Below are 20,022 nucleotides of genomic sequence, written 5' to 3'. Positions count from 1 at the left end.
GTCAATAAATGGCGAAAATCTGCATCGTAACCCCGGAAGTGAACCAAAAGTCAGTGTCAAAAGTTCATAGTTCGTCATTTTAGCGTGACTTTTAAGCTTACCTAATGATTTTAACGGGAATTGTTGTGCTAAAAATGACCTCTAATAAACGCCCCCCCCCCCTTGGGAAAATGTAACGCCCCCGGGGGCGTTTATTTGACGAAATACGGTAATCTGAATTCAAGATCATCATGTAATCCTATGCCGACACCAGGTTAAATAGTAATTTAATTTACATGGACATCTGACAGAATTTAGTCTTGCATTGAAAAGGGGATGCTTCTAATTCCGTAGGTGTTCATGGAAAGCTAGCTCCAAGGCACCCCACAGTGTGTGCCCCCAAAAAAACAAAACAATAAACAAAGTATTGAAAGTAAACCACAAAATCAAATTGACAACAATTATTCAATGTTGTGCTTCATGACATATTTGAAGGAAGAATACAGTATTACTGAGCATTCTTAGAGCATATCAATCCACAATGTTATGCATCTTCACCTACCATATGTTTTTGCCCACTTTTGCATGTCAGTATTTATAAACTGCATTCAAATACAATGCATGATGTATTACTCTATTGCTCAGATCATGGAATGAAGCTGACCACATTCATACGTCATCCGATTTCTATGAATTGCTGAATGTAGTACATTGTATGCACAATTGCAGGTTATATGTGTTGTGACCATGATGACCTGAAGATCTGTTCTGGGTGAAGTGAATCCATAAAATATGGAGTAAAGTGATATCTTGATTTTTAACATTTCATGATATATTTGTAACTTTATCCCTTAATTACAATTTGCACCTAAGAATTTGATTTGATTGTCAAACTCAAAGTATGTATAAAGTAAAAGTACATGTTCAAGTAAATCGTAAAATGTCATGTTTATCTCAGGTTTTTACCATACATAATTATAATGGAAGTTCTTTTCTTCCTATCTGTTTTGGCACTTTCTCATAGATTGTTTTTATCAAAGGTCACGTAAATTGAGTGTAAGTGTCTCCCACTCACTGTATAAATCCAAGAAGAATTCAACATTTCATTCTCTTGATTCTCCATTTGATTGCTAAGTCGAAGGGGCACGCTCAGATTGTCTGTTCATACAATATATTGTTTGCCAAACAGCTCCTTAAGGCCTAAAATAAAAAATTGTTTGATTGGCGTAATCTGACCGAGTCTAAAAGTAGGCCAGATCCTGACTTTTTTTTTCCAAAAAAAAAAAAAATAAATAAATTTAAAAAAAAGAAGAAAAAATTTCCCAAGGCCTTTATCAAATGCAATTTATAGCTTTAAAAGTTAAAAATTTTATTTAAAAATCCCTACCTACCCTAATTTTCTTTGTTACGCCAATCAAACAATTTTTTTTAGGCCTAAGCATAAAACAGGTCAAGTTGATGATTAGTAGGTTTTTTTTTTTAAAAACAATCCCTTGTCTGATATTGCCTATCATAGGGTGCCTATTCAATGTTCATTTGTTAAAGGGGCATGGTCAGATTTTTTCGTATTGTGTGTTGTACCTCATACTGACTGAGCTGTACCAATAATCTGATTCCCAAGTTTGGTAACCACATGGATGACACTTTTCTTTTTTCATTCACAACATCTAAAACGGAACATCTCTCAGACCCAAAATTTCACTGGGATTATGAGCAGGGGCATAGTTAGGAATTTTTCATTTTTTGGGAGGAGGGGAGGGGACAAGGGAGGAGGGGCAAAGCAATTTTCAAGGGGGGAAATTTGATGAAAATTATTAAAAATTATGAATAAAGCCTAAAAATATTAAATTTTAGGGCAGCCATAAGTTACATGTACTGTAGTGCAGGATATTTTAGCAGTACATGTACCGGTATTGACTTTATTTAAATTTCAGACTCTATTTGTGTATTAATTGTTACATGAAAAAGAAGTAAATGGGAAAGGCATGTGTAAAAAAGTTTGATTCCACAGTGGCAAATCTTTGCATGTCCTTATACAAATGTACAGTAACATTTCCCATTTTATTATGGGAAGTGCCACTTCCCTTCCCTGGTATTATTAAATATTCTTAGCACAAGTAATAAATCACAGTTTATTTGTGATACACAGGATGTCAATTAGAAATTTTATGCCTCTAAGCATTTTAAATTTCAAAGTTGATTTGGATTTAGATCGTATTGGGTATTTCGCTGAACTGCAGTGGGTGCGAATCATATGAAAAATAAAAGAAAGAAAACAAAAATGCAATGTGCAGTTGTGCACAGAAGACCCTTACCGTATATTATCACGTTGTTGCTCCATTTCTTTCTTTTTCTACAGTATTATAATGCCAGCTGTCTCCTCTATGGGGAAAGAGAAGTCGTCCCGATTTGATATCAGTGGCAATCGAAATGTGCATGGCCATGAATATTTACGTGTGCATACTTAACATCCTGGCTTACTTTTTGCCCGCCCTCGCAATGGAACCCGGCATACCAGGGTCATAAAAAACAATGCTTCAGAGAACAGCAAAATAGCATCTTGTCAATGAACTGTTTACTGTAGTAGTTTATTTCATTTTAGTGGCATTTTCTAGGCACCTTTATATTCTGTGGATACTTTATGGCTGTAACCGATGTGGGGTAGCTTTGAAATCCAAGGGAAAGATGAAACCCAGCAAACCCCTGCCCTCCCCCCATAAAAACACCTTGAAATGTGAAGATTACAGATAATACCAAAATTTCCACCTGCAGGAAAAACAGAGACAGACATTTTTTGTACATAAACATAATGTAGCCAGAGGTGTCCAGTGGTATAAGAATCTCAACTTTTTTTTGAGAAAAGTAGGGGGGCGATGCTGTGGATCACGAAATGCCCTTTTAAATTAAATCACCGGGAGCCTTCTGTTCTTTAACTTCTTTCCAGTAATTGACATTTTGTGTGCAAAAAACCATGTACATTTGTTTCAAAATTTTAATCAGTTGGTTTGAAGTAATAAAAAATTCTTAAAATAAAATATATGAGGTGATCAAGCTAAATGAGTCATATGTCAAGAAAATCAAAATTAAGTTTTAAATGTCATTGTATGTGCCATTTTCAGAGTTTTATTTCAATGAAAATTGCATCACAATTGGACTTACAGTTCTCAAGTTATGGTCATTTAAGTGTTGTTCAGAACGATAAAATACAAAAAAAAAAAGTTGAGTACTATTTTTGGTTATATCTCCAAATCAATATTAGCGACAAAGGACTCATTTAGCTTGATCATGAACATAACATAGGGATTTCCCCCGATGCACTTTTGACATTTTTTTCCTTGTATTAAAACTTGAAAATACTCAATCAAATGCATACAATTTACAAACCTTTCCCTGTGAAGACTTACGATGTAGAAGGAAGATCAAATTGATGAGTGGGAGAGAGCAGCCAAGTAAATAATTGGCAAAGCGACACATTTGTTTTGTATTTCTTGCAATAATTGGTGTTTATTTATTAAGCCTCAAAAATCATGCTAATAAAAATCATTTGAATAAATGAATTGCATAATTAATTCACATTGAATCAATAGCTGTTTTTGTTTCACAGATGCGATGCAGTGCAACACGTGGGTTACAAGAAATAGCAATGATTGTTCTTCTTGTAAATGAAATGTCAAGAACTGAACACATACACCCACATGGATGGACCAAGGTTATTGACCAAGTTGTGTATTCTCTGATTTGTGAACTATAAATTAATAGTGTGTGTTATAGGCTATTCCATTTAAAGTATACACTACCCCTGTGGAAAATGTCAGAAATATCTTCCGCACGGGGAGAATGAATTTCAAATGAAAAAAAAAACCCAACACATTTATGTAGGTAGCTCCATTTGAATTTCGTACACCCTCTGTGATTGACTCGTCCTGAATTGGAGGAAGGATGAGTTTCAAATAGATTTGGTTTATGTGCTAATTCTATTTGAAATTCATGCTCCCCCTGTGGAACATGATTCCAGAATCTTCCAAAGGGGTAGTGTGAACGATAAATGTAAATAGCCCAAATGATCGCCTAATCCCCTACTGCAGATTTGTCCTATCTTTTTAAGTATACAGCATTGTATCACACAAAGCAGAGAGAGATCTAGAGTGAGAGAGATCTAAGGGAGAGGGAGCTCTAGAGAGAGAGAAGGAGAGATCGAGAGAAGGGGGGGGGGGCAAGGCAGTAGCCCGAAACATTATGGCCCTAGCTAGTTGTTCCTTCCTCACCATAGGGCCATGAATGCGGTACCATGTTAAAAAGTCGGGCACCCTGAACTCATGTCGCGGTGATGACGTCACACTGACGACATCTATTTATAGGAAGAATTCAAAACACGGCAACGATAACGGTCACAAGTCTGATCTTTTACATCCTCAATTGTGCTCAAAATTTACGAACATGCACCAAATATGTTTTGTTGAAGTCTCATCTTCACGTGAGAAATGGTAGGAAGTGGTATTTATGTGAAAAAGTAGTATTTTTTGTGTACTCTGGAAAGGTCTAAGGTAGATATCTGAAACCTCAAAGCGGAAAAGTCAGTGGAAATCGTAGTGACGGAGGTGTGAGTACCTCGGGCTAGCAAGGCAGATATGTCCAGATAGTAATACAAATAATGTCTTGAAATACTGAAACATTAACGGGGGTGTAAGTTAATTACTAACCTGGTTTTTAAATGAGCAAATTATAAAGTACATGTACATACTTAGAGTTCCTCTAGTTTGTGAATGCACATCTCAAGATTGACCTTTAGATTGAATTGTGTTATTTATGTACAGTGTACACAGAACAGTAACATCATTAACATATTAATTCTCACATTTTATGTCCCACTAACATGTACTATTTAAATATTCACCAATTTACAATATTGTGATGAGAAACAAGAAATTAAACAAAAAAAGTGTAAGCTAGCTCTTATATCCAAACGTGCAATTTTGTGTGTTGTTAAGGTGATAGTCACCCAAGGAGGAGTGCCGGTTTCCATGGTGATGACAGCAATCCCCAATCAGCCAGTCCAAGTGCAGTCAGTCATACAAGCAGCCAATCAGCCATCAGTCATACAGGCCACACCCATCCAGACGATGCAAGTGCAGGCAAGTGGTTTTTGCGCCTTCAGTGCACTTAGCTTCTGCTACTTTGCTTTTTGAATTACGGGGCTTACATTTTAATTTTTTTTAATGTCTTGTTTCTCATTACATATTGTAGATTTTGAATTTTGGTTTGAAGCATGCATCACACTTTTATTATCACTCTTGTCACCTGCTTTGTATATTTTAAAAGTAATAAATTGCTGCATTCATTTGATTGGATGAAAAGTCGGTATTCAGAAGTTCTGTGTAGAGGTAAGACTGGGATAATCCGCATTCCACCATGTTTTATCAGCCATGTCTGTGGCAAACTTTGCTTCTTAGTGCATGCATGTTTGCAATCTCCCGGGTATGCACTATAACGATTATGCATAAGCGTTTGTAACATTTAAGGGTTACGATCAGATGCCATTACTGGAGGTATCTATTTTTTTTGTGCACAATCTGAGATGGTGGTTTTCCATAGTTTTGCACACCTGGCTATGTGGAGTGCAGATTCCCCCAGTCTTTGATTTATACTTGATTACTTTTGACTCAAAAGCTTATATTTGTGCATGCTTTAAAATATGCCTTCTTTTCAGGAACAGCAAGGATACTCATCAACTGCTTATAATATGCAAAAGTGATGTCACTTTTCCACCAAGTTGGAAACATAAACCCACTCTTTGAGCAGCATTGCTTTTCAACTGACCATCTTTTATTACTGTGCTGCATGTCATGTTTCAGAAGTCTCATAAAGCCGTTTGTCCTGTTATATAAGAGACATCTCTGATTCTCTGTGCATAATAAAGGGGGAACATCCCAGGTTCTGATACCTGTACTCCAACCTCCAATGGATCCCAATGGAAATGGCCTCATTTCACAAGAAGCTTTTCTGGGCTATCCTAACCCTAAGTATTCATATGTATAGTCCAATTTGGTTTCTCAAGACAGCGTGTGATACAGCTGCTTGAACAAAGGCAGTGCATCTGTAGCGTGCCTTTGATCATGTGTGTATCTCCTTGATCTATTATACAGTGAGCAAGTAGTAGTTCAATCTGAATTCATAGACACATACCATATCACCCCTGTCAGCTCTCCAAAACTTCCTTCTAAGATGACTGATGTGTACAATAAATGCAGCTCACCTGACACCTGCAAGGTTTTATATTTAAAGTCTAGTTAGAGATAACCCCTATTACTTTCAATAGTGTCATACAGCTCTATGGCTGTAAATCCACTGTGGCAGGTTTTGTTTGATTCAAAAGAAGTTGCTTGCTTACTTGCTTATTTTGGATGGTTTTTCCCAAACCACAACAGCTCTCCATGTCTCCTGTCTTGCATTGCAGTTCCTAGGTCAGATGCTTCCAGCCCATTGCCTGCCTTCAAGAGGTTGAAGAGTTGCTGTTTGGAATATGTAGGCCTATATATTAATATCACTTGGAACTAAAACCATTGCCTTCTTCCATCACTTGAATATATGTGACATTCCCGTGGAGGTTTGACAGGGGGCTGACTCTAATTTGCTGGGCCAAAATACCATACAATTCATGAAATCATTATAATAAGGCCAAAAAAAAAAAAAATGGTTTGTCTCATGTCCCCTGCATGCATTGCATTTCTCATGGGGAAAACTGTTCAAAACTAAAATTTTATTTCACAATTTTTATTCTATTTTCAAAAAATGAAGACAAATTGTCATTGACAAAACATAATGGGCCAAAACCGGTGAGTTTTCAAGGGGTAACCCCCTGAACACCTGACTTATTCATAAAATAAAAATGTTAAAAACGCATACCGCATTAGATTGTAATCGCTCGGCGGGGGACATGAGACAAACATTTTTTTATTTGGGCCTATTAAAATTAAAAGTACTAGTGTTTTTGTTGCAAGGTTGTATTAGCACTTGCTCAGTACCATTGGATGACCAACCCTCCCTGACACTGACTCCACATGCATGCTTCACTGGCCATTTTGGCGTGTGCTACACTATTCAAAGGGGTTGCATTCTGAGGAATTGAGCCAGTTGTAGGTTGTATAAGTGTGGCTGTTTTATACTATATTAACCAATATAATGGACCAATTACATGTAGGCATTTAGAAGGATGTACAATGTATAACTATTACGTTATTACCAAACATTATGTTCAGTTCTAGGTCTTCTTTGCTTTTGCATTGGTTATATATGATTATATCTGACTCATCCTTCCGATCAAGCTGCCAAGATTGGCTGTCATTCACTCGATTTTCAATTGGAACGTGATTGAACAGTATTGAGTCTGTAATTTGTGTTGTGTGTGTGTGCAAGTGGGGATGTGTACAAATGGGGGGGGGGTCTGTGTGTGTATTTATGTGTGTGTGTGTTATTTTTGTGTATTGGTTTGAAGTAAAACCTTCAGTGAGTAATTTTCACGGTATAAGATAGAAGATTATTCGTCATCTAAGACTGATAGAAATCTGTGAAATTTGCTGTGTGATCAGAGAGTATAAATAACTTTCTGATCAAATCTTGGTGGTGCTATCTTTAGCTCGCACCACAATTGTTATGTACTTGATGTTTTTAACCATGCTAGTTACAGTGTTCAACAGGAATTACATGTACAAGAGGTACCCAATTGGCAGCCACCCATCAAAATAACACGTTTGACTTGCTTTACAAAAAAAAAAAGAGTACATGCTGGTTGGGGAAAAAATAATTGGCTACATGGCCAAGGGACATGGTTGATTTTCCTTTCAATAAAAGATAAAAATAATTGTATTGACAGATAAGAATTAATGGCAGATGATTTTCTTAGATGGACGGGAAGCTCAAAATCTGAAAAAGTTTTTTGAATGTAGCTAGCTCCCTGACTATCAATTTAATTCACATGATGTACTAATAAACAATTTAAATACAGAGGAAATGGCCAAAAGAGGCTAGCTTTGTCAAGTTGTTACAAGATTAGATATGACTGTCATGTTTACCAAAACTAAATATAGAACATATTCACTTTAGAGTGTGTGGTGTCAGTGCCCAGTTGCATCAATGATGAAATCAAGAAATTAATTCTTACTGGGTTCCAGCCACTGCTAATGAAATGACAATACATGGTGAATTGTTTCCCTTGACCTCCATTCAAAAAATGCATCCATGACATCTTGTAGGGATGTGAATAATAAGGAAATTTCCTGATTTCAGGACATTTTGCTTGGATCTTCAAAGTACACATTTTCAAGAAATGTTAAAGCAGTTTCAGGAAATTATGTCAGTGCTTGTTTTCATCTTTACTCTTGAAAGCCTGTATTGTAATATTTTGTTTTTGTCTTTGATGTATCACCATCCAGGTTCAAGAAGTAGATGGTGATGGTCAGCCAGTGCAGTTGACCCTTCATGACCCGGAAGTAGAAAGAAAGAAAAGACAGGAAATCCTTTCCAGGAGACCATCATATAGGTAATGAAGACACATTTGTTAACAACAGATCAACAGATTTCCGAATGGAAATACCATGTTTGAAAAATGAGGACACAGTGGTTTTGGAATTATGAGCTTATTTACCACTGAAATCCTGATGACATTTATGTTGAATTAAAGCTAACTGAAAATTTGTTCAAAAAGATATTTGGGCAATTCCAAGCGTTGCAGAATGATGCAAACTGCCTTTGTACGAATTTCTTTTTGATGCAGCAGCCAAATATGTATTAACAGCACAAGGTGAATAGCATAATATTAAAGTATTTTTGGTTAGTGAATGATTAAGGTAGGAGAAACTTTTCCAAACCACCCTAATTTCCTAATTTGCATATGCAAAGTTCAAGCGTATGGAATGATGCGCAGGACCAGTATTTTTGCACTAAAACATTCTTGACAAACTCTGTGAGTTTAGTAATCTGAGATATTAAATTTGCCACTTAATCTAAAGCTTAGGATGTAAACTGACAATTGTCAGTATCGATTAAAAAAATTTGGGCATCGCTCTTTATGCCAAATTTTCCGACACTAGGTCACGCTATGAATGATGCAAGGAGCGCTATGGAATGATGCTGTGTGTAAAATCCCATAGAAAATGAAAAGCAGTCCATGTTTGAAAATAAAATTAAATAGATCAATAAATTTGAGTAAATTGTGTTTTATATACTTGGCTACTTATGTTAGCTGACAAATATCAATATTTATCCAAAAATATTTATCACCGATTTTTTAAATCAGATAACTTGTGTTGCATGGTCACATTTTGAAACTAAAATTATGTCAACATTTTGCTAGTCTAAAATTCTTGGAAGTGAAATTTAGCACTGGGTGTTAGCCATAGGATGTAACATAACAACTATCACCATCTATCAAGAAATAATCATCACTGTTTTTATTTTATCGTAAATTTAAAGAAAAAATCCTTGCAATCCATGAATCCTTATGGCGCTATGGAATGATGCAGGGGGTTTGTGGAGTTATGTCACTTACAATGGTTCAGGCAATGCTGAAACATCAATTACTGCAAAGATAATTCTGTGCAATGCATTTCAGAAAGTTCTAACCCAAAATTGTGAATATTTTTTTTCAAACGGGCACATTATGAATTATGCATCATTCCGCAACGTTTCAGAATGATGCAACTTTAATTGGTCGTTCCCGCCGCAAATTAAGACTTTTTGAAAATTATTTTTGGGTCATTGGATAGGGATGAATAAATTTGCTTTGCATTCTAGTTTCAATGAAAATCAACCTTATTTTAAAATTGCAGTGGTAATAAATAATACTTTTATGCTATGGAATGATGCTTTTAATCGTAAAATTGGTACTCAAACAATGCTGACGGTTACACGTTATAAAATTTGAAAATTTCTGGTGTTTATATTTTGAGCTACTTATAAACTTTATATTCACATGCATAATTTGTTTCCAAAATTTTACAGTACAGAGCAGTTGCTGTGTTTTTAGTTTTGCTGCTTTTACCAGTCAAGAATATGCAAATTTATGCAAATTAGGATGTTTTTCTAACAATGGACACCATTTCCTCCTAAAAAGTACGCTTTCAGAATATATAGCTTTTTAGCTACAATATGAGACCAAAATCACATACTTGACTTGATTTTTAAATTTTGACAATTTGGGCGAGGTTGCTTGGAATTGACCATTTAACACATCCCACAATCAAGTTTCTGTACTGATTTGCTATCAGGTGCAACATAGGTCGATAGTGACAAAATGTACCTCAATGAACAGAGCACATCCAAATCTTGCAAGATATCTTCATTTCTTGACTATCGATCTATGTTTAACCAGTCTATTCTTTTAAACATAAAAACAAAAGAAACATGTACCAAGTAATAGGAGTGTCATTGATGTAGTGAGGTGATACGTCATGTTGCAAAGGATTCTGAGAAGGGTAAAATATCTTCTCTGAAGTTCGCTATTGTGATGCAAAAACTAAAAATTGATGTCTCCTCATTTTGCTTGATTGGCTATATAACACTTGTTTTTAAAAATGTCCTTCAAAAATTCAGCAAAGCAACATTCTCTCATTCAAATAAGCCAGAAATTTGGTGGGGGGGGCAAAATTTGGTGGTGGGGTTATTAATGTGGATAATTGGTGGATGTTACAATCTAAATGCAGATAGGTGTGCGCCGTTCGGCAGCAACCTAGTTGATGCGATCTGATTGTGATGATTCACCACTGCAGTGAAATTACAGCGCTTTGAGTCCTCTAAGATCTGGAGAAAGGCGCTTTATAAATCCAAAATTTATTTATTATTTTATTTATTATTATACAAATCTTCCAGGAATTCTTCCAAAAATGGGAAGGGGTGGGGTTATTGGGCCGGAGAATTGAGCATGAGATAATATACCAGGGTCAGTAAACAGTGAAAAACCATGCAAGTTGCATCAAGCAAACAATGTGTTGCTATGGTGGTATAATTAAAGACAGAGATAAAAACAATTTATCGCATCTGATGTCACTGTCAATTACGATCCTTGATTGGTTTACACAGGTTAATCGGCGCGTAAAAGGAAGACCGATCTATCTGGTGCTGATCGGAGAAAAGGAATAGCTGATCGGAGAAAAGGAATAGCAGCAAATGGCGAAAAATTATGTACTTTTACAAGGCAAAAAGCAGCTTTTCTAGGCATTGTCGACATGGTGCCTTCACCAAAGAAAGTTTCCTACTATAAAGACCAAACTTTTGAGATGGTTTGCATGTCGAAAGGTGCAAAATTAACAATAAGGCGCCCGGTTATAAATCCGCGTTCAGCAAGTCATCATCACGAAACTTGTAAACAAACCGTGCTCGAGTTTGATTGACAGGTGACGTCAGACGCGACAAATTGTCTTTATCTTTGTCTTTCATTATAGTGGTATATTGCATGCTAGTTCTTACTTGTATACAATTGATTAAAATTTGCCTGTTCTTGTTTTGTGTTTAGAAAAATCCTAAATGACTTGTCATCAGACGCACCCGGTGTTCCAAAGATAGAAGAAGAGCCATCAGAGTCAGGAGATGATTCCAATGACCAGACTACACCCACCACCATCACAATTGCAGGAACGACGTTTACAAACTTCCCGGCAGGTGGGTGATGATAAATTTCAAAAATAAACTTTTGCTCAAGAGGTCTGGGTAATTTTAATCCGTGATCTCTACCATGACCCAAACGCCATTAGCATACAACTATTGGTATGACATCAGGTGAATAAGAGTTTGATAAGTCACATCAGTTGTTTCGAAGGTATCTTGGTATTGTGAAAAATCTTAACATTGTTGCTCTTGGAACGGAGGAACATATATACCTGGAGATCCAAAGTAAACTGTTAAAAATATTTTTACAATACCCTGAAAATATCTAGGGCTGGTAGTCTATGGTCAACAACTCTTGTCTACTTTTTTGTTGGTCTAATTTGCATTTTCATTATTATGATAATAAACTAGTTTGTATATCCCGCAAAATTATATTTTTGGTCGAGTTAAGTGATAGCATTTGATTGGATAGTGCTCATGAGGTTATGGATAAAATTTAAGTAATATCACACATCTTTATACTCTTGTTTGAAGTTTTAATTTAACTTAAATACCCTTTTGGTAGTGGTCTGAACTTCAAATGCCAGAGAGGGCATTGAGTCAAAGTGATTGAGAAATGAAATGTTGGTGTATGTTGTGCCAATATGTCCTACTATTCACAACTTTGCAAGGATATGTAAATGGTAGTTTTAAGTTGTCACATACAGCTAGTGTCAATTGTTGCCATTTGATATACTTGTATGGTTTCTTGTTGCATAGAATATCAGTTATTTAAGATACCATGCTCAAGGAAGTCCCACATATTTCATTTGTATAAAAATGCTTCTTTGTTCAGCATTGAAGGTATATATTTATGTGCTGTACATGTGTTTTTATGTAACCAGCGAAGCTATTCAATCGGGAATATGCAAGATTTTTGTAATGGAAGTTGGATCGCCACAGCTTGTATGCAGTATTGACAAATGAAATGGTCCACTTGATTTTAAGCATTTAAAATTTAAAAAAATCAGTGGTAACGGCAGTTGGTGGGCAAGAAAACGGAACTAATGGCAAGTGTGGATGCAGGGGTGTGTATGTTAGTTACTGTGATTTACACATGTCACATGGATATTGCTTATGTAAAGTAGGACTCTTACAGATAAGTACGACACTCTTGCTCTGATTGACAGGAGTGCCCTGTTAATGAGCGATATACATGGGCTTTGTGTTCTTTCCAAGAGTGCCGGACTGCATCGACCAATGTTTTGGTTTATCAGTTTGTTGTTATGATTGTCAGATGATTGAATAAGCCAATCAATGCTGTGCATGCTCTCAAAAAATGTAAACAAATGCCATTCTTCTCTGCCAGAAACTGTAGACTGCTGAATGATGAATGTATCACTGACTTGAAAGCAGGTGGAAAATTAAAGAAGAGAAAATGGTAATGGAAAAAAAAAGAGAAGATGGTAAAAAGGGAACTAGAATGTGGCAATGGAATTATGATCATTTATAATAATCACAATTAATTTCAGAATATTTGTTAACCATGATTTCCTTTCCACATTATACAATAATACATACATGTATGTGTATACATCTTTTTTTTTGTTTCTTGTCAACACAGTAGTAGCCGGAGGAGGAGCAACTATTGCGATAGCTAACCCAGCAGATGTTCAAGGCTTACATACCCTGACAATGACCAATGCTGGTGGACCTGCTGCAGGCACAATTGTACAGTCAATACAGACGCAAGATGGTACACAACAGTTCTTTGTCCCCACGGCATCAGGTATGTTAACTGATCCATGTATACCATCTATAGCAACATCTAATTTTTGGTCAAATTGGCTGAGTTTCATTATACAACATTTAGATAAAAAAACAGGTCAATGGTATACCAAATGAATTATAAAGCAACCCAGGCCATGTTTGAGGCACAACCCTGTATGATCATTGGTACTGAGTACCCTTCCAGAGTTTCAGTTAGTCGTAGATGCAGAAATAACTTCTTTCCTGATTTCATTCAGGTGATGTCCAAGCCTACCAAATCCGGCCAGCTACTTCATTACCCCAGGGAGTGGTGATGGCAGCTCCAGCCACAATACAAACACAACAACAGCTTGCTGAAGAAGCATCGAGAAAACGAGAGCTCAGACTTATGAAGAATAGGTAATTGGTTATATGTGTGCAGAAATAAAACATGATGATGGTCTCTAGTGGAGACAAGCTTTAAGATACTGAGAAATAAATTCATACTTCAAGCTGAGTAGTTCAGTTTGTTAAATGACAGTTTGATCAGGTTTAATTCATAATATTACTGATAAATTTATTGTTGAATACATAGTACAGCCCGGGGGACCACTCGATATTGACAAGGGAGTATCATCCATGAATATGTACTTTCAAAAAGTACCATTAACACTTATAAGCATCAATCTGAAATGCACTCCTAAACAAGTGTGGCAAGTGGCATTTCTCAACCCTAAGCAAATAATGACATCTTCCCAAAGTGAGTAAATTATCCAATTACTCTCGACTCATACCATTTATCCGAAATACCAATGATATTACAACTGGAAACACATTTTCACTCACTAGGTTGGCAAGTTTACCTGATTTAATAATACTTTCTTAAAAGACCCTTATACTCTGTTGAGCAAAGAATACTGTTTTTTCAAATTTGTCTGTACATGTTACATACGTAAAGTGCTTTATCCGGAAAATGACACTTTTTACGTGAATCTTTGTAGATGGATGATACCCATTGTTCAATGACCAGTACTAGTGGCCCCCTAGGCATCACAGGAGGTACTATATGCACGGTGCGCAAATTTTTAATTGACTTGCACATTAGTATGATCTACATGCATCAGTAAAGCAAATTTATTATCATGTCCAGATGTATTAAGAAACATCTTTTGACGAGCTGCTACCTCAATTCTATGTTGAAGATTATTGAAAGCGGCGGTGTCACATGTGTGATCATTAACAGGCTGAACAAGCTTTTGACAACACATAATCAGGACAAACTTATACAAAATCAATATCTCCCCTCCCTCCTCTCATTAATAGGGAAGCTGCCAAGGAATGTAGGCGGAAGAAGAAAGAATACATCAAGTGTCTTGAGAACAGAGTTGCCGTCTTAGAGAATCAGAACAAGACATTAATAGAAGAATTAAAGTCGCTGAAGGAGCTGTACTGTCATAAATCGGAATAGTTCAGTGTACATGATGTGGGTCAGCAGCAGGCTGCTTGGCTCTTTGTAGTAAGTAAATTTTACAAAATCAATATCTCCCCTCCCTCCTCTCATTAATAGGGAAGCTGCCATGGAATGTAGACGAAAGAAGAAAGAATACATCAAGTGTCTTGAGAACAGAGTTGCCGTCTTGGAGAATCAGAACAAGACGTTAATTGAAGAGTTAAAGTCGCTGAAGGAGCTGTACTGTCATAAATCGGAATAGTTCATGATGTGGGTCAGCAGCAGTATGATTGGCTCCTTTTAGTAAGTAGATTTAACTTTGACAGCAATACTTAGATGAGGTGACACAAACAGGGTGCAACAAGGAATTTGTTATATGTCGTCTTTTGATGGGATCTCTTTGAGATATGTTGTCACTTGATCTTTGCAGGCTTCTTTACTGGCAGTATTAATGTAATGTTCAGGAAGGTGGTTCCATTCGGAAATGGTTGGTGGAAACAATGATTTATTGTAGCAGTCTTTTTTGGTGTGTGGTCTTTATGAATGAATTACTGTTTTGATGACGGGATGGGCGTGCGATGTGGTTACCATTTAAAGGTACATTCTGTACTTGACCCTTAGCATACCCTTTATGCTGAATTTACACCTGATTGCCCAGCAATAGCAAGGAACTGGTTTAGAAAAGTGATAAGTAGATTGCTTTTCAAAAGGGATGCCTTACTAAAGTTTGTTTTGGCTTGTTACTGCCGAAAATGATTCGGTTTTGTTACTACACGCGTCAATAAAGTCACAACTTACACTCTGTAAACATGAGTGTGTGCCAGTTATGCATAATGCAATGTGCAACTGCATGCACACAATTCTACATCAATACACAATGTTATAAATCTAATAAGCCAAATAATTGGGAACAAATATGAAGTTGGAAAATAATTCAACAATATACTTGACACAAGGCTCTGACTAAAATCATATCCTAATGTAGTTATCTTTGCAGAGGATAGTGAACATTAATCATAAACTGTAAATATTTTAGTGCACTTGATGTTCCTCTGATGGTGTTAAAATATGGAAGTGTTGGAAAATGCTGTTGTTTCAAAATTGTTAACTTGGACATATAGCCTGAAAACTTATTAATTAACAAATTTGTTTAATGTGCTTTTGTTTTCTTATTTGCAGATTTTGTGTTTGCCATGCTCCAAGTGCAGTAGTAGTTATACATGTGCCCAAGCTGGTCTGGTCTCTGTAAAACAGCAGCAGCAGCACCATCAGTGATTGCAACTTTTGAGAGTTACAAGTTTCATGTATGATACAACTGCTGAAGGGTGTGCATGTCCCACCTACCAACCCACTTAATATTGAAATATGCTTTAAGGCTTGCTGGTTAAGCTTATGATACCAAGAAAATAAGTCAATGATTTATATTGTTACTTCTGGTAATATTTTATTGGGCTATTCCAAAAATTAATGGTACACCCCTTCTAGGAGACATGAGGAATCCCCCCCAAATATTATCAGTTGTTACCATGGGAAAACCCAAGAAAAAGGGCCATGTTTTTATAGAAATGGTATAGAAGACATGGGAATCCCTAGAAAAATGGTCAATTTTTGCAGTGAGTGCTTGCGGGAATTCCCATTTTTAAAGCCCATTTCAAAATTCTTATTTTTTTAGAGGCAAAATATTACCTTGGGTGGAATTTTCTGTAAAAATCTGTTTGCCTTCTATAGGGGGTAGCATTAATTTCTGGAATAGCCCATTATGATGGCTATAAGTTGATCGGCTTGTAATTGACGGGCCTTATAACATCGCGGATTAATATCAATATATTTTATTTGGAGAATGGTCTTGTGACATCTCGTCAGAAGTATTACAAATTATTAATTGAAGTCCTCTACTTCGTCGACTTTCTTTAACACGCAAAATAAAGAGCAGGCAAATCTACTATATCACTCTTAAAGTGGGTCTACTTTTCGGTGTAGTGGTAAAAGCCTAATAATTCCCACCAATTACGAGCTGATCAACGTATAGACCAATAAGATGTTGAAATCTTGTTATATACATGTATGTATCCTATGGGTGTTGCATGATAGGCCAGCCACCAATCACAGTTTTCTCTGCAAAAGTGCCCCTTTTTCTGCCCAACTTTCAGGAAACAAGGGATGTGAAAGGGATATATTAAAACAATTATTATACATTTTTGGTACAAATTTATGATGAATATGACTGAACACTGGTTTGGCCAAGTGTAGACAAACGCATATAAAACTACCAGTTTATTTAGATAACGATGTAAAATTGTTGATACTTTGTCACATATAAGCTGTACATGTTTGGTCAGTATGCGAGGCGCATTTGTTTTTTTTTTCACTTATGAATTATTTTTTATTTGTGTGAATTTAAAATTTATACTGTCAAATACACTTCATGTGACCACATAGTATATTCTTGAGATGGACATGACAAAAATGAATAAATTCACCAAGAAAGATGTGCACTTTGCTCGGGGCAATTCATTTTCTCAATTGGTCCATTTACTACCAATATCTGTGATGTTGACCTCCTGGAGGTGCTACAGGCTATGCACACGAGGATGAATCCTTGCTGTTGATCTCCCAAATTTTCCATGAACAAAATAAAACTAGGAAAAAATATATCAAGTTTGAAATACAACAATAATGTCACTTTCAAGAAGCAAATATAAGTTGCCATTCTAACATAAAACATTTGCTAAAAAATCGGGCAATTGTAAAAGCACAATTTATATGTTTTGTGCACTTCCAAACAGAAAATGTACAATAATTTTCTTAATTGTGTACATCAAGTTGATTGAGAACCTTCACACAAAAGAAAAAAAGCAAGTTTTGAATTATAAGTTGAAATAAAAATACATAGATACTGTCACTTGTACAGTATTTCTCACACACTATGTTTACAATTGGCCATTAATATTCAACCAGATTGCATACCATTTATCAAACTGAAGTGACACAGAATAATTCAATAATAAGTACAATATTTGACTTATCAATCATTTGTAAAACAATATACACATTATGTATGCTTTAAAGATAAAATTATATCTTGAAAGTGTGATGCTAAACACTGTTCATGACATTGAATTATAGGTGTTTCCTGTGGTTTTATATTAATATATGTTTATTTTAACCCAAGTCCTTATGATATTGTTAGTAGTCTGGAAACCTTTAATTGCCAAACTACACAAGCCATTTAGGAAGGTTGAAAGGCTGGGCAAAACTGCATCCTACATATCAATGGAGGCAATTTTAAAATGTTGAATTTGTAAATGTGCAAAATACAATATTTTCAAAAGCTTGTTTGTTTAATCTTGGCACTTGTACAAATATGTGGTGATTTTTACAAATATGGACAACTTTCCTCAACAAGTGGACTGGACAAACATAAAGTAGATTTATTTACTGTATAATTATGTTTATTTTCAGTTTAATTTCCAACTGCTAAATGTCACTCTTGTCCTGCAGCTATGATAACATTCTAGCTCTATACCATTCTACAGTAAGATATTTTTACAGGGGTGATTTTGTTTGCTATTTGTTATTTCTATGGTTTTAAACATTTTTGTGGGCTTTAATTTCAAAGATTTCTCCTACCTAAAATACTGCTGTATGGGCCAATACTTGTGGTTTTATATTTTTGTACTGAACTAACTCATTCAAGAGAAGCATCAAAATAAAAGGATGTGAATTCCGAGTTACTTATTTTGGTCGTGATTGATTTATTTTTAGCACATGCTTCACTCAATAAGTACAATGAGAAAATTAAAGGCCAGTATTAGACTTGTTTGTGAATATACATGAAAGTATTTTTGTAGAGATGTATGGTCTCTATATATGCTAGGGTGGCCTTAATGAACAGTAAGCAAACATGAAAGTGTAAGGAATTGTGGATTATGTGTCAGAAAAAAATCCTGTGTTACGGGAGGGCAGGCTGGGTGGGATTTTTTTTTTAATTTTTAATTTCTGTTTTTTTTTCAGAGGCTGAAATGACCCCAAAACATCACATTTGCAGTTAAAATAAATCAATTTTGGCCAAAAAACTGTTGATTTAATATGATTTTAGCAGAGGTTTAAAAAAATTCTGAAAACACTAAATCTGGGTCGGTTGGACCATATAAAGCAGGGTTTTTTTCTGTCACCCTAGGTTTAATTATAGGCATGTTAAGAGGAAATTTAAGTGCATACTTTGTATACCTTTTGCACATGTATGATGCAGCTTAAAAAAGTATATTTAGCAAGGTGGTTAACACTGTGGTTAACAATATGTACTTGCACATCGTTGTGATCAAGGCATTTAGCCGAATAAGGGTACAAGTATAAACCGTCTGTACTGTTTTATTCTGTCAACAGAGGGTGACATTTTGTTGCCTTGATTGCTACTCATGCTTGGCAAATCACCTGAAGAACTTCACATGTGAGACAGAGATGGTTTATAATCAACTGTTATTCAGCTGTCTGCAGAAGTCATAATATGTTTGGAGAAAATTGTCTTTTAGATATTGAACTATATTTGTTGTGACTTCACTTGAAATGTATTTTGCTTTTTTAAAACTTTTTCATAAGATTTATTTGTGTACATATCCATGTATGAAGTTTTCTACCAGTTTGGAATACATTTGTATCAAAATGACTGGTATCCATTTTGACTGCCTATTGCAATGGATACACTTGATATAACCTGGATTTATAGACGGTAGTATGATCCATTATAGTAAGGTTATATGAAGTGCATTCATTCAGATGTGCTAGTCCTGACTTTAACCATAGGTAGCGGATGAGTACCAATTGTTGGATACATGTTGTATTTCAGACTTGTACTAGTGTGTTGTTAATAAAGGTGTACATATCATGATGGTAAGGTCTTTCAGTGTGCTAGTGAACAATCTGCGGCATGTGTATGGTGCCTATATTATCACTCCTATCATGAATATTTCAGATTTCCCACACTATTGTCTGGGAGACCTCTATCTTCAGACACCATCTTTGACTTGGGTACTTAAACTCCTGGGGTTCACAATGACTGTTGAAGACCGGTTGGTCAATATGAGGTGGATGAACTCTGCTCTTTGCTTAAAGCAGTGATGCTAATGGTTTTATGTGTGTGATGATGTTGATAATTATATGGTTGTTGTTCTCTCAAACATTTTATGTGAGTTTTGGCTACTTTATAAAACAGTGTCTTCTTATTCTGGTGATGGAATGGTCATGTGAGGTTTTGATTCTACGGTACT

The 20,022-nt window shown here is 35.8% G+C and overlaps 1 protein-coding gene across 5 annotated transcripts in view; it reads left to right on the top strand.

The window, feature by feature from the left end:
• The window catches only part of LOC140152899 (cAMP-responsive element modulator-like), a 36,864-nt gene extending 18,129 nt beyond the window's left edge, over positions 1 to 18,735 (top strand). For 2 of the 5 annotated variants that reach the window (XM_072175431.1, XM_072175427.1), the window contains exons 3-9: positions 4,968 to 5,111; positions 8,409 to 8,515; positions 11,486 to 11,631; positions 13,181 to 13,345; positions 13,584 to 13,725; positions 14,629 to 14,821; positions 15,935 to 18,735. In XM_072175431.1, coding sequence (XP_072031532.1) covers positions 4,968 to 5,111; positions 8,409 to 8,515; positions 11,486 to 11,631; positions 13,181 to 13,345; positions 13,584 to 13,725; positions 14,629 to 14,773 — 849 coding nt within the window. In that variant the 3' untranslated portion in view covers positions 14,774 to 14,821; positions 15,935 to 18,735. Of the gene's footprint in view, positions 1 to 4,967; positions 5,112 to 8,408; positions 8,516 to 11,485; positions 11,632 to 13,180; positions 13,346 to 13,583; positions 13,726 to 14,628; positions 14,822 to 14,872; positions 15,059 to 15,934 lie in introns of all 5 variants that reach the window. The other 3 variants (XM_072175430.1, XM_072175432.1, XM_072175433.1) reach the window with 3 other exon arrangements.
• The last annotated feature ends 1,287 nt before the right edge of the window (positions 18,736 to 20,022 follow it).

This window comes from Amphiura filiformis, chromosome 5 (assembly GCF_039555335.1).
Source record: "Amphiura filiformis chromosome 5, Afil_fr2py, whole genome shotgun sequence".
Lineage (NCBI taxonomy): Eukaryota > Metazoa > Echinodermata > Ophiuroidea > Amphilepidida > Amphiuridae > Amphiura > Amphiura filiformis.
The sequence above is the reverse complement of the archived record's forward strand: the minus strand, read 5'-3'. Positions and strand labels throughout refer to the sequence as shown.